The following is a 12,880-nucleotide window of genomic DNA, read 5'->3' as shown; positions in this document are numbered from 1 at the left end:
GCAGCTTGGGTTAAGAACAGAGTCCCCGGAGTCAGGTCTGAGTTTGAAATCGGCCCTTCCAGGTGACTGCGAGGAGGCCTTGAACTGCTTACCTGGGCCGCGGCCTGAGCACCTGGTAGGGGTTCCGTGCTGACTGGGGAAGCCCCGGCCTGCCCGCTTGCTCTCGTCACCTGGTACAGGAGTGGCGCTCACGATAGGGTCCCTCTCCTGAGAGGGGTGGGGAGATGTGGAGGGTCTCCTGGCCATAGAGATCGCTGGTGTCCACAAACCATGGGCAGCTGAAGCAGCCATTTGTCCCCGCCGTGTCACCTGCACGGTCACTGTGGCCACGTGGGGGCAGCAGTGTTGCCTTGAGCCGCAGCAGCCGTGGCCCAGCACACGGCCAGCCCTGCCATTCGTGTGTGTAGCCAAAGATTTTTTAAAAAGATTGATTTATTTATGCATCCAAGAGCTGGGGTGTAGGGGGTGAGAGGATTCACCAGAGACAAAGTGAGGAGCAGAACAGGCAGACTGACGAAATCCAGTGCTGAGGGGAGCAGCGGGCGAGACGGGAGAGGTCTGCCGTGCCATGTGGGAACCTCGCCGGCAGGCCGGGATCAAACAGGCGCTGCAGAGGCTGAGGACAGCTTCAAAGTGCTATGACTTAACCCCTTGTGCCACCAGGAAGGCCCCTATCGCCAAAGATTTTGCCCAGGTAAAGGGGCAGCCAGGGGGCAGCGCAGGCTGGGGACAGCCGTTCCACGCTGTCCCGAGGAGCCAGCGAATGGCTCTGGGACCCAGACCTCAGCTGCACACTGATGCCCACCGCCCGGATGACAAATATGGGCCCAGCACTGGGCCCAGGTCCCAGGCACATGGAGGCCCTGACTCTGCAGATGCTGGGCTGGGTTGCCTGACCTGGCAAAGTGCGAATTTGGGGGTACAGGTGCACTGACAGGTGCAGATGCAGGTGTGTGGACTGGAAGGGCAGAGCGAGCGGAAGAGGGGGAGTAGCACAGAAGACAACTGGAGACCTGGCCCCCCAGCTCACTCTGGATGCTCCCACGCATCACCGCTTCCTCCTTGGTGACAACAGCTCATTCCCGTCCTCAGAAGAGCCTGGGGAGGAAACAGCACACTGGGAGGAAGACATTACCACAGGCAACCGCAGGCCGTGGGATACATTTCCAGCAGTGAGAAGGTGGCCCAGACCTTGGCATTCCCTACAGAAAACCTCAGCACCGGGCAAGATACTGGATTCTTTTTTCCCACGGGCTGCATCGCTCACCTGGGAGGCGTAGAGGTAGTGGGTGGGGCGACGAAACACGAACCCTGCCAGCTGAGCAGACTGGGACTCTGAATGGGGCTCCTTGGAGGCCCAGGGAGAGCTGCTGCCCTTGCACATCCCAGCGTCCTCAGCTGGGCCCGCTGCCATCTGCCGTGCCCCTCCCCGCCTGGAGTCACATCCAGCCCCCTTTCTTCCTTCTGTTTGCCTTAGCACAGCTGGAGCTTCCCCATGGGAGTTTTACCAAAAGCCAAAGGGAAGTAGAAAGGAATTTATAATTAAAAGTATGCATTTATTAATCTAGTGAAGTTTCCAGAACTTAGCTTTCTGCTAAGTCTCCATCCCCATCAATAATTCACCCACCCCAGCCTCTGCCCCACCTTCCCACTGTAAAAGAGTCAACTGTAGCTCTTTTTTTTTAAGATTTATTTATTTATGCATACAAGAAGTGGGGTACAGGCCATAAGTGTGGGGGGTGAGAGGATTCCCCAGAGACAGAGTGGGGAGCAGAACAGGCAGACTGACGGAAATCCACTGCTGAGGGGAGCAGTGGATGAGACAGGAGAGGTCTGCTGCGCCATGTGTGTTGCTCCCTGTCCAGCTGGGGGGATCGAACTCGTGCAGCGGAGGCTGCGGACAGCCTCACAGTGCTGTGCTCAACCCCCTGTGCCACCAGCGAGGCCCTTGACTGTAGCTCTTAACCAGCTTTTGGGATGTCTCCCAAGACTCTTGCTTCCAAGTGCCCCGCCCCGAGTCTCTTCAGAATCTGGGAATTCAGGCGCTTACAGTGGTGCAGGTGCCGTGCCAAGAACGGATGTGCGTGTAGCTCATTCGGTCCCCACAGCCACCGCCCGGGGCGGCTAACCGATCCATGATTTAGCCCCGAGGAAACAGCGCTTGGAAAGTCGTGTAACTTCAAGGCCCAACGGCAGCAGATGCGGGGTGAGGACCTGGCCCCAGCATCCTGACTCCTGCTGCCCTTGAGGTGACGTCTCATCGTGTACCAGTGAAGCTTCCCTCCCCTTTAAGACACACAAATGGATCCAGGGCGACAGGCTTTACGCCCACCCGCTCACGCCTCCCGGTCAGGCAAGGCGCACGCTGCGGCGCTCCCTTCCAGGCCCAGGCCTCCCTTCCCACTTCTGGGACCTGACGTTCCATCCTTTCAGCCCCTTTTCTTGGGAGCTTGTAGCGTCTCAAGCAGAAAGGCTGCGCACCTCAGAGATGGGGAGCAAGGGGAGAGGGGTGTAGGGGCCAACGTTTGCCCTTGGCAATGAGGAAAAGATGGAGACACACCCGGGCCCACCTACCCACCCTTGGCACACTAGGAGGCTGGCATGCGTGGGCAGCAGCCCCCTCTCGGGCGTGGGAGGTGAAACGGCCAGGTGGGAACAGGTGTGGTGTTCAATGGAATCTGTGACCTCCTGCAGGGGGAGTTCAGCGGAGGGTCCCCGGGGTGCAGTGACCCCCCGGTGAGTGTCCTGGTATCGAGCAGAAAGGGGTGGGAGAGGCCAGATGAGGGGACGGAGGCTCACAGCCCTGCAGGCGTCTCGGCCCTCACCAGGTCAGTGGGCTCCGTCTGCCTTCCTGTGCCCCAGCCCCCACCGATGCTGCCTGGAGGTGCCCCTCACCCCGCAGAGAACACTAAGCCTCATCTGGACTTGCGCCCCCACCCCGCCTGCCACCTAGAAAGAAGAAAAAAGAGCCCGGCGGACGGATGGTCCAGTTGTTTATTTAGAAACCTGATTGTTCCAGAACCCAGCGGGCAGGTCGGCACCCACCTTTCCACCGGGATTGTGTCAGAGGCGGTGGCAACCCTCGCCCATCTCCTCAGCAACGAAGGGAAGCTGCCTCCTCTCGGAAGCACGGGCTGTCGGGAGCAAGGGGAAGGGAGGCGCCAAGCGGCAGGAGGCCGGGGTGCAGGGCCCGGGAGCCCCAGCTGTAGCCTCTCGACAGCTCCACGGACACCCGAGGGAGGGAGGGAGGGGACAAGAACCAGTGGCTTAGGGGGTGGCGACACCCCCTGGAGAGACGGGGCAAGGGAGCGTGTGAGGAGTGGCCTGGAAGAAGGGGACTCGCAGGCCTGGGGTTCTGAGGTGGCTCCAGCAGCAGCAGCAGCACTCCTTGCGCCCCTCCACACTCCCAGGCGGGCCCCCCAAGTCCACAGCTCGGCTCTCCTCTGCTGTTTCGCCTTCAGGCCCCGGGTGGTGGGTGGGAGGCGACGAGACCCGTCCGGGAAGACTCTGGACCCCCTGAGAGTCCGCGGGAGCGGTGGCCTCAGAAGTCAAACTCGTCCAGGTCGCCCGTGCCCTCCCCGCCCGGGGAGCCCCACACGCGGCGGTAATTGCTCTCCAGCTCCTTCTGCCGCTGCCGCTCTTTCTGGGCCTCCTCGGCGCCCTGCACCTGCGGGAAGGCGTGGGGTGAGCTGGGGCTGCCGCCAGCGCTGAGGCGCACACTGGGTGCTGCGGCGGGAGGGACTGGAGGCGGGAGGGCGGGAGGGGGTGCCTGCTTCTGGGGCTCAGCGGGGAGCCAGGACGCGCCGCTGCCAGAAACCCCCCCTTGGCTTGACGAGGAGACTGAAGCTGAGAGAAAGGCGGGGTGGGGGGGTGCACCCATGGGGCGCTAAACTGCCTCGCGCCGCAGGTGCAGGAGGGGCCCGGGGGCCCGGGGCTGGGGCGGGGTCCTCTCACCAAGATATTGAAGAAAATCTCCTTGAGGTTTTTCGTGTCTTCATCCGTCAGCCAGCGCGCCTCCTCCTCTGCCCCTTCAGCCCCGGGTCGGACGATTTTGATCTCAATTTTCCCTGGATGGGAGCAGGATGGGAGGTGAGTGGAGCGGATGGGGGGGCTCCAGCGCGGGTCCTCTGCCCCCCGGCCCCCAGCCGAGGGCTCCAGTCCACCTGGGCCCAGCCCCTCCGTGGAGGCCTCAGCTCCTAGCCCAGCCGCCCCCTGGGCCCACCTGCAGCTGTGAGCCCCTCCCTCTCCAGCAGCTCTTTCACCAGCCCCTCGATTTGTCTCAGCTGTGGGTTTTCCCGTTTCATCTCGAGGACAGTCAGATCCTGATTGGGGCCTCCTTGACGGAGCTTGGTGACCCGGACCCGGACTCTGTGCTCAGGATCCTCCTCTTGGAGGGGAGACACACAGGGAGACACAAAGCAGGGGCGTGACCCCGGGGCCAAGGCGGGCGCCTCCCCTAAGCCAGCCACCGCCTTCGGAGGTTGCTTATTTCCCAACCAAGTGTAGGTGTGCCAGGCCTCAGCGCACACGTGTGCGCCCCCGCCGCCCCGCTCCGGCCTACAAAGCGCCCACCACCAACTGGAGCCTCCCCTCTCGCCTCCCCCAGGAGCCCTGCCCATCACCCGCAGGAAAGGCTTTGTTTTCCGAAGCAAAAACCAGGCCACCTGGGCCAACCGAGCTTTGTTTTAAAAAGCGGTTGGAAATCTGTGGTTTGGGCCTCCCCGGTGGCTCTCAAAAGACACTTCAGGGTTGACAGATACTGAAATGGACCGTCTCAAACAGGAACATTCCACCGGGAATGTCGGACACCGCAGGGCCCGCAGAGTGGCCACAAGGGGGCGCGAGAAGAAGGAACAACGTCAAGTCTGTCCAGGCTGAGAGCAGCTGGGTCCCCTGAACGCCTCCTCCCTAGGGTGGGAAGCCCTAACTGGCCGTCAGCTGCATCCTGCACGGACGTGCGGTCTTCAGCACCGAGGCTCACCGTCGTCCGCTCAGCACCTACTGATCCCACTCTGCGCCCGGCCCACAGCTGGCTCCGGCCCACAGCTGGCTCCGGCGCGCAGGCTCAGCCAGAAAACCAGACTGACCAGCTCTGACAGCTGCTTCCGAAAGGACGGAGGGGGAGAGGAGGTCACCGGGCCAAGGGACGGAGGAGGCAGGACGGCGAGAGGGAACAGCGGTGGGCAGAGAAGGAGCACCCGGGAGGGGGAGGAGGAGCACTCCCGGGGGGTTCCTCCGGGGACACCAACTGGGGATGAAGACAGCGGACCTGGCGGCTCTGTCCTGTCTGACAGTCTCACCTGCTGGCTGGGGCGGTGGGGGAGGCTTTTTGGGGACAACCCTCCTTTTCCTGTGCTTCTTCGCCACCTCTGGACTTTGCTTTTCCTCCAGCCTTTTGATGAGTTTGTTGAGAGTGGACGTCAGGGCCAGCATGGCCCGGTCACGCTCCGACTCCTTCCTCAGCCCGTCGGGGTCCAGCTCCTTCTCTGTCTGGAATGCCCAAGGGGGAGGAGAGTCAGGGTGGGGGCGGGGGCCCGGGGGCCATGCTCCGCAGGCGAGCCTCGTGTGCACGCCTCATTCCCCTCTGCGCCCCCCAGCCCCCTTTTAATTAAGTAAACAGCCCCTGGCCAGCCCCGCCCCACAGCAGCGGCCTGGCTGCGCCCACCTCCTGGATGATGCTGTCCAGCTCCCGCTCCATGCCGGCCTTCACCTCCGAGCGCAGCTGGGCGCGGTCCTGCGGCAGCAGGATTCCTTCCAGCTCCTTCTCGAACTCCCCCAGCAGCTGCCTCTCCTCCTCCTCCTCCTCCTCCTCTTCCTCCTCCTCCTCCTCCACCCTGTTCTGAGGTTCCGCGTCCCCCTTTTGTTTCCCTTCGGGTTCCCTCTGCGGGGCGCCTGTCCTGTCCTCGGGCTGCTCCTGGCCCGCGCCTGGCTTCCCCTGGGCGGGTGGGGTCAGGGGAGAGGAAGGCAGTTGAGTGTTTGGTAGAGACACACTGGGGGGTGCCGTGGGGGACTGGGGAGGTGCAAAGGGAGGGAGGCACGCTGTTTGGCCCAGCGCAGGGGGTTCCCACCTGCTCCAGCAGGGAGGCAGGCCCCGCCCCGCCCACAGGGCCCACACCTTTCTCGTTCCGCCTTTCAGCTCCTCTATCAACCGAATCAAGTCCGCGGGGCTCCGGATGACTTTGACCTGCACGTTGTTCTGAAAATCTGGGGTGAAAGAGTAGGAATGACCCGTCATGTCTCAAATTCTATTTCAAGTCCTCGGGAGAGGGGATGGAGACCCAGGAAGGATGTGGCCCCTAGGCCCTTTCTGGTCAGCGAGATGGGGACCAAAAGACCCCCCCAGACCGCTGTCCTAAGGGGCACCCCAGGATGTTAACAGGCCGCCCATGCCCTGCCCTTCCACACACTGCTGGGGCCTCTCTGGCAGTCACTCAGCCTTTAGGGCAACGAGAGAGCCTGGGCCACAGGTGCCTCCTCGTGGGGTCCCACTCGCCCTGTTCCACACACAGACTCTTTACTGTCTGTTCAGTTCCAGAGTGGGGCTATTAGCCCCATTTCATGGGTGAGGAAACTGAGGTCAAGTGAAATCATCCAGGATTACAAAGTCAGCAGGAAGTGGCGCCACGGGGGTGGCTACCACCCCAGAACAGAGCTGCTGTCTACGAGGAGTAGCAACACCGACAAAAATGAAGTCTCTGCCCTCCCAGTGCTGGCCCCTCCTACCCCCAGCCCCTGCCGGCCCTGAAATACATCCACGCAGTGAAGTGGACGTGGAGGGCTGGCTCACCATCGGGAGAGCCTGGAGCTGCATCTGCTGCCTCGAGGTTGGGTTCCTGCTCCTGGTGGGAGAGGGCCAGGGTGAGGCACACAGCTCGCTGGTGCCTCCCACGCTGTGCGGCAGCGGGCCAGGGCGAGCCCCACGCCCCAGGGAGGTGCTGCTCATCTCGTCATGACCCAGGCCCAAACCCGGGCCCAGGCCCGGCCTCATCAGAGAAATGGCTGGGGGCGGGCGATCACCTCAGACTGCACCTCCTCCCCTCCCTGGGCCTGGCCCTCTGGCTCCTGGAGCATCTTCCAGAAATCTGGCTCCTGCCTTTCATCCCTGTTTGGGTCTGCACCTAGGATTCAGAGAATAGGGGGAGTCTGACAGGACGGGTGACATGGAAGGGAGCAGGCGCATGGGGTAATTCCCCGCCTCTATTACTAAGGGTTTGGGCCTGCAGTTCTTTGTCACCCCACCCCCAACGGCCAGCACGGGATGGTGAGATCGGGGGAGGAAAGACGTGGAGACACGGGGAAGGTGAAACAGGGCCTACCTGCTTTCTCTGGGGACACCGGCTCGGGCTTGGTCTCACTCCACGCCGGGGGATCCAGGCCTTGCAGATCCTCTATGATTTTATCTCCATGCTCTTTGGAGTCTACTCCAGAGAAGACGGGACACATTTCTCTGGGCCCCTCCTGCTTGTCCCTCCCCAAGTCTCTCCTCTCTTTTGGCTACTCACCAGCCTGCCTCTCCACGTAGGCCATGTACTCCTCAGGCTGCAAGGCGGGGTGACAGAGAATGGCCTGGGGGGCAGCACTGGGGGGAGGCCGCAGGAGAGGGTGGGGGCAGAGCCGAGGAGTCCGGATAGTCAGCACATAAGAGCAGGACAAGGGCTCATCCACACGGTCAATGTAGTCGCCAGAAACACCAGCCCCCTCATCACACAGGAACTGAGGACAGAGGAGCCAGCGCATGCTCATTACACCGGTAAGTGGCTCTAGCTCTTAGAGCCGCTGCCTTTTGTCGGGTACTCACCGGGCTTCAGGCACTGGTGGCACCCCCAGGCATGGGCACTTGGTATAATTAGCTTATCTAATTATCCGAAACCCCATGAGGGAAGCCTTAGTAGCTCAACTCTGTGGGTCAAGAAACTTTTTCTGATGTGAGGCGTCTAGTCAGGTTGACCAGCAGATAAGAGGCAAAAACAGGAATTGAACTCAGGGAGCTGATCTGTAAGTAACCAGGCAATTTTGGTTTCACACGCTTGCTTTACAGAAATACAGCGCATGCGCGCGTCCATGTAGCTACACAGTTCCACCTCACTGTGTATGTATATGACCATGCATATATAAATATGTATTTCTTTGTGGTTAGATGATACAAAAAGTTAAACAGATGTAAGGTCCTTGTGTTATTCAGAAAGAGGACAAAGATATCAATTAACTTTAGCCTTTGATAAATGAAGTTTGTGCCGCTGCAATTTCTAAAGTAACAGAAAGGGGAAAGTAAAAGAAAGGTCTCATTTCTGGAAGGCAGCATGAGGAACTCTGCAGACTCCTCCCGGTACTGTGACACCAGCACCTGAGCACATCTGGCTTGTTCCTCGCCCGCAAAAGCAAGTCTGTGCCAAGAGCAGTGCAGCCCCTCCCCCACGCCTGGGGCCTCTGCCGCCATGTTCAACCTGCCGCTGGGATTGAAAATGCCAGGCCTGTGATGACTGTGTCTGTACTGAACGCGGACTGATATTTTTCTTATGGCTCCTCCCTAAACAATACAGTATAACCATTTCCAAAGCATTGGCATTTTATTAGACATTGTAACTGGGAAGAGGCTGCTGGCAGTGATGCAGGTGAGAGGCGGAGGAGCTGAATGCAGGAGAGGAGCTTGTGAGAGAAAACGAGAAATGGAGTGAATGGGCGTGTTTTGGTCTCCACGAGAACTAGATTCCTGTCTTCACCTGTCTCCTCAGTGTGTCATCAGACTGCTCTCTGTGGTGCGCCGCCCCTGTCTTCCTCGCTACACTGTGCACGCTCCCCGAGGGCAGAGCCACGTGCTGGCCCACCGGCGTCCCCACAGCAGAGCCCAGTACCACACCGCCTGCTGGCAGTTGTCAGTGAAGAAAGGACAGAGTTAAGGAGAAGGAAGAGCCAGTGAGGACATCCAGGTTTCTGGCGTAGGTGATCAAAGGAAGAAACATGGAAAAAGGTGAAAGTGCGCGTGAGGTTCTCAGGGGGCATTTGGGATATGTCGCCTCCAAGTGCCTCCGAATAGCCAGGCAGCTGGAAATCAGGGTCTTAAACTTAGGGGCTGGGGGCCGGCAGGTGCTCTCCTGACCGCAAGACGCAACCTGCCCTCTTCCCCCACGACCTGCTTTGTCCCGTGGCGAGCGTCGCCCCCTCTCAAAACTCACCCGAACCTCGGCCTCCCGGGGCTTCCCGTTGAGGTCGCACTTGGATCCGTTGCCGTAGGACTGGCTGTGGTAGCGTTTCAGGCGATGCTGCTTGGAGGCCTGGGGAGGATCCGGCAGGAGGGAAGAGGCATGAGAAAGACAGCGGGGAGAAAGAACGCCGCTTCGTCCTAATGGCCGCCGAGCCCTAAAAACCACAACAGCTGGGGTCTCCCTGGTGGCACAGGGGGTTGAGCACTGCACTACGAAGCAATCCACAGCCACTGTAGCACGAGTTCGATCCCCGGCCGGCCAGGGAGTTATCCACATGGCAGACCTCTCCTGTCTCCCCGCTGCTCCCTCAGCAGTGTATGTCGTCGGTCTGCCCGTTCTGCTCCCCGCTCTGTCTCTGGTGAGTCCTCTCACCACCACCCCCCGCCCACACCCTGCATCTCTGGCCTGTTCCCCAGCTCTTGTATGCATAAATAAATAAATCTTTAAAAAAAACCAAAACACAACAGCTAATCCTGACCCTCCCACTCTCATCAGGGCCCTTGGTCTGCAGCCCTCTTGCTCCCACTCCCACACTCCTGCCACCTTGGCTGTTTCATCCTCCCAGTCGAAGGCCGATTGGTAGTAGCCAAGATAGAGGATTTCACCTTTGATTTCTGAATCTGCAAGAGAAACCACAGGAGAGCAGGGTTACAGGGTTATCCTGTCTCACAGGACGAGGAGGGAAGGGGACTGCAACGGGTCACCTTCCAGGACATGTCGCTGAGGACTTAGGGAAAAGGTAGCCACGAGTCACCTTCCATGTGGTACTGCTGGATGTGACGTCCATAACAGAATTCGTACGTCCACCAGTCCTTGGTCTGACAATAAAAAAAGCAAAACAAAACAAAAACCAATCAGGGGTTGGAGTGCAGGTGTCTCTTCCTGGAATTGGAATCTCTCCAGGCTGCGAGACACATGTCCCCTTATTTACTTCTCATCTCCCTCTGCTCAATGGTCCACATTCCTGGTGTGCAGGGAAGGCTGCTCTCCTGAGACGTAGAAAGTTACCTTTAAAGCCCGGCTGTTTCCCACCTGTGGTCTTTCCACCCCTTCCTTTTTAAAGATTTTTAAAAATCCTTTACCCCTGCATAAAGATAAGATATCAGGGTTTCCTCAAAGCACTTAGGTCAGAGTAACACAAAAGACGGACCAAATCACATAGTCATTGGACTTGTCCACCAGTCCAGCGCCGCTCCAGCCCTTGAGGGCACAGCTGTGATCAGGATAAATTCTCTGACCTCATGGACTTATATTCTTGTGCCGCGACCCAGACCAAAACTAAACAAACCGATGATTCAATTGATAAGATGATTTCACATCAAAAGTGCCAGGGAAAATAAAGCAGTATGCGGGGGCAGCGCACCAGGGCAAGGGTGAGTAAAGGGAGTTCTCTCTAGAGGAGCCGCCCCCCTCCCAACACGGACTGGCCTTATCTATCTCGGTCTTGGCTGACCCTTATTCTGAGATCTTCTATCCTCAGCCGCCCCTACATTCAGCAAAATGTCATCAGTGCTGGCCGGACTCCTCGCCTCTGTCCTGGCCGGGCAGTGTCTACTGACCCTCGGCAACTCCTACAGGTGCTCCCCGGCCCTCGCCGCCACAGGCGCCCTGGTTCGCAGGCAAATCACCAGCTCCCAAGCCCTCCTCCCACCCCTCTCGGCCCCTCTACCTTCAGCAGGCAGGGCGCGTCCCTCATGGGGCTCAGCAACTCGGGGATCCCAGGCCCTTGGTAGGCAGGTGCCTCCTCCTCGCGCTCGCGCTGGAAGTGGATGGCCCCGGCGGGCAGGCGGCACTCGTAGCGCTGCTTGTACTTGGAGGAGACGATCACCACGTCCGAGGCCGGGCTCTGGCGGCGCAGGGGTCGGGGCAGGGGGCAACGAGACCCCTCTTTCAGCTCCCGGGGAGGCGCCAGCGGGTCAGAGAGAGCCGCGGGTCCCCGGCGGCGGCGGGCCCGGAGCTGACAGCGGGGAGCCCCCCCCACCCCGCTGCGGCAGGGGCCGGGCTCGGCGGGCGGCCCTCGGGAGCGACCCCCCGGCCGAGGCGCCCCGGCGGACGCCGCCCCGCCCGGCCCCTCCCGCCCCCCGCCCCTCGCCCGCGGCGCCGCCTCACCTGCCCGCCCATGACAGGCAGCGGCAGGATCTCGATCCCGTAACGCATCTCGCTCAGCTCCTCCAGGTTCAGGCTCCCGACGCCAGCGGTCAGGCTCGCGCGAAGCAGGAGTCCCAGCAGCAGCGGCCCCAGCAGATTGGACAGCAGCCTCTCCGCCGCCATTTTCGTTCCCCTTCCTAGCAGAGCAGCTCCTTCCGCCCTCCACCTGGCAGCGGCCTCACCGGGCCCATCAAGGCCGTGCGTTTCATTGGCTAGACATTCTGTCACTCTTCTCTTCTCCATTGTGATTTGTAAACGTGGCTCCACGCCCCCGGGAGGGTGGAGCACCACGGTGAGCGAACGCACTCGCTACGCGTGATTGGTCAGAGGCCAACCAATCATTGGCGCGCCCAGCCCCGCCCACCCTGCTCCAGTCCCCGCGAGGCGCGGTCGCCGAACCCGGCCCTTAAAGCGGGTTTTCTCCGTCCTCGCGCGGCGGCCGCGCGCATCTCCACCCGCTCACCCTGCGGTCCTTTGTTGCCCTGTGCCCGGCTCCCGCCAGGCGGCGAATCGTGGCCGTGTGCGGGTGCACGCTGGATTCCTGCCAAGTTCATTCTTGTGGCTAACCCAGTTACTGTGCAACGCTGGCCTCTGCATGGTGAGCTCTGGAGGCCGGGGGCTAGTTCAGCAACCCGAGGACAATGATTCCTGAGCCAGGGTCAACAAGAGCGTGGGCATACCTTTGGGAAAATGTCCCGGGAATCGGATCAGTCTGATTTGGAGAGAGAAGTCAGAAAAACATTTAAATGACCGTGCCTTTTGGAGAAAACTCTCCCAAAAATAACTCCGCCAAACCGCCTGCTTGTGCAACCATGTCCAACCTCCTCATTCTGTGCCCCTAAGCACACCGTTAATTCTGTGATAATGACAGGGCTCGGGAGGGAGAGGAGGTCGGGCGAGACACTCAGCTAGCAGAGTAGGAAATCTGTGCATGCTTATTGTTTATGGCCTGTCTGCTCTGAGTTCAGTTTCCAGCCCCAGCACACTGGGCCCAGCCTGAGGTCAGCAGAGCGGTCAGGAGCTCCGGGGATGGACATCACAATCTTCTGGCAGCAGTGAAGGCCACCTTACTACTGAACTCTCTTTGTTCAACTCACTATAAAAAGGCAGCTAGAAATGAGATGTTAAGGCGGGTTCTTTAGGGTGTCTCTACCACCACCACCCCCCACCCACATCTGCCAGGGAGCTGACCCACAGGGCACAGCAGACCTCTCCTGACTCCCGGCTGCTCCCCTCAGCAGTGTATTTCAGTAGATCTGCCTGTTCTGTTCCCCACTCTGTCTCTGGTGAATCCTCTCACCCCCTACACCTCTGGCCAGTACCCCAGTTGTGTGCATAAATAAGTAAATCTTTAAAAAAAAAATGTTAAGACATCAAATAGAACAAAATGTAACTTAATCTATTAAAAATAAAATAAAATAATTAAAGTTAACCCATTCATTGTGCTGGTAATGGGTGACTGATCGCTCCACTGAAAAGACTGATAGTCAAAAGACTGATACTGAATCTCCACCCCAAAATGAAAAAGA

The 12,880-nt window shown here is 59.7% G+C and overlaps 1 protein-coding gene across 2 annotated transcripts; it reads right to left on the bottom strand.

Annotated features, from left to right (window-relative positions):
* Positions 1-2,956: 2,956 nt before the first annotated feature.
* On the bottom strand, positions 2,957-11,532 carry OS9 (OS9 endoplasmic reticulum lectin). 2 transcript variants are annotated; one of them, XM_037515077.2, is made up of 15 exons: positions 11,313-11,532; positions 10,873-11,049; positions 9,958-10,021; positions 9,747-9,823; positions 9,174-9,272; positions 7,503-7,713; positions 7,317-7,418; positions 7,018-7,118; positions 6,788-6,839; positions 6,116-6,204; positions 5,666-5,935; positions 5,301-5,490; positions 4,223-4,387; positions 3,955-4,067; positions 2,957-3,667 (listed from the first exon to the last, which is right to left on the bottom strand). In XM_037515077.2, exons 1-15 carry the CDS (start codon positions 11,472-11,474, stop codon positions 3,542-3,544), a joined length of 1,998 nt encoding a protein of 665 aa, XP_037370974.1. In that variant the 5' UTR covers positions 11,475-11,532; the 3' UTR covers positions 2,957-3,541. The 2 variants fall into 2 exon arrangements, with proteins under 2 accessions (XP_037370974.1, XP_037370975.1); XM_037515078.2 differs by lacking the exon at positions 4,223-4,387.
* Between the last annotated feature and the right edge of the window lie 1,348 nt (positions 11,533-12,880).

This window comes from Talpa occidentalis, unplaced genomic scaffold (genome assembly GCF_014898055.3).
Source record: "Talpa occidentalis isolate TD23 unplaced genomic scaffold, MPIMG_talOcc4v2.1 talOcc4.16, whole genome shotgun sequence".
Taxonomy (NCBI): Eukaryota; Metazoa; Chordata; class Mammalia; order Eulipotyphla; family Talpidae; genus Talpa; species Talpa occidentalis.
The sequence above is the reverse complement of the archived record's forward strand: the minus strand, read 5'-3'. Positions and strand labels throughout refer to the sequence as shown.

What these genes read in the sequence shown, in the direction of transcription:
- OS9 (XM_037515077.2), bottom strand. Translation starts at nt 11,474, where the DNA reads ATGGCGGCGGAGAGGCTGCTGTCCAATCTGCTGGGGCCGCTGCTGCTG. An exon ending in AGCTCCAGGCTCTCCCGATG is followed by an intron (nt 6,205 to 6,787) that starts GTGAGCCAGCCC and finishes CTTTCACCCCAG; the next exon opens with ATTTTCAGAACAACGTGCAG. An exon ending in AGATTTTCTTCAATATCTTG is followed by an intron (nt 3,668 to 3,954) that starts GTGAGAGGACCC and finishes GCCTTCCCGCAG; the next exon opens with GTGCAGGGCGCCGAGGAGGC.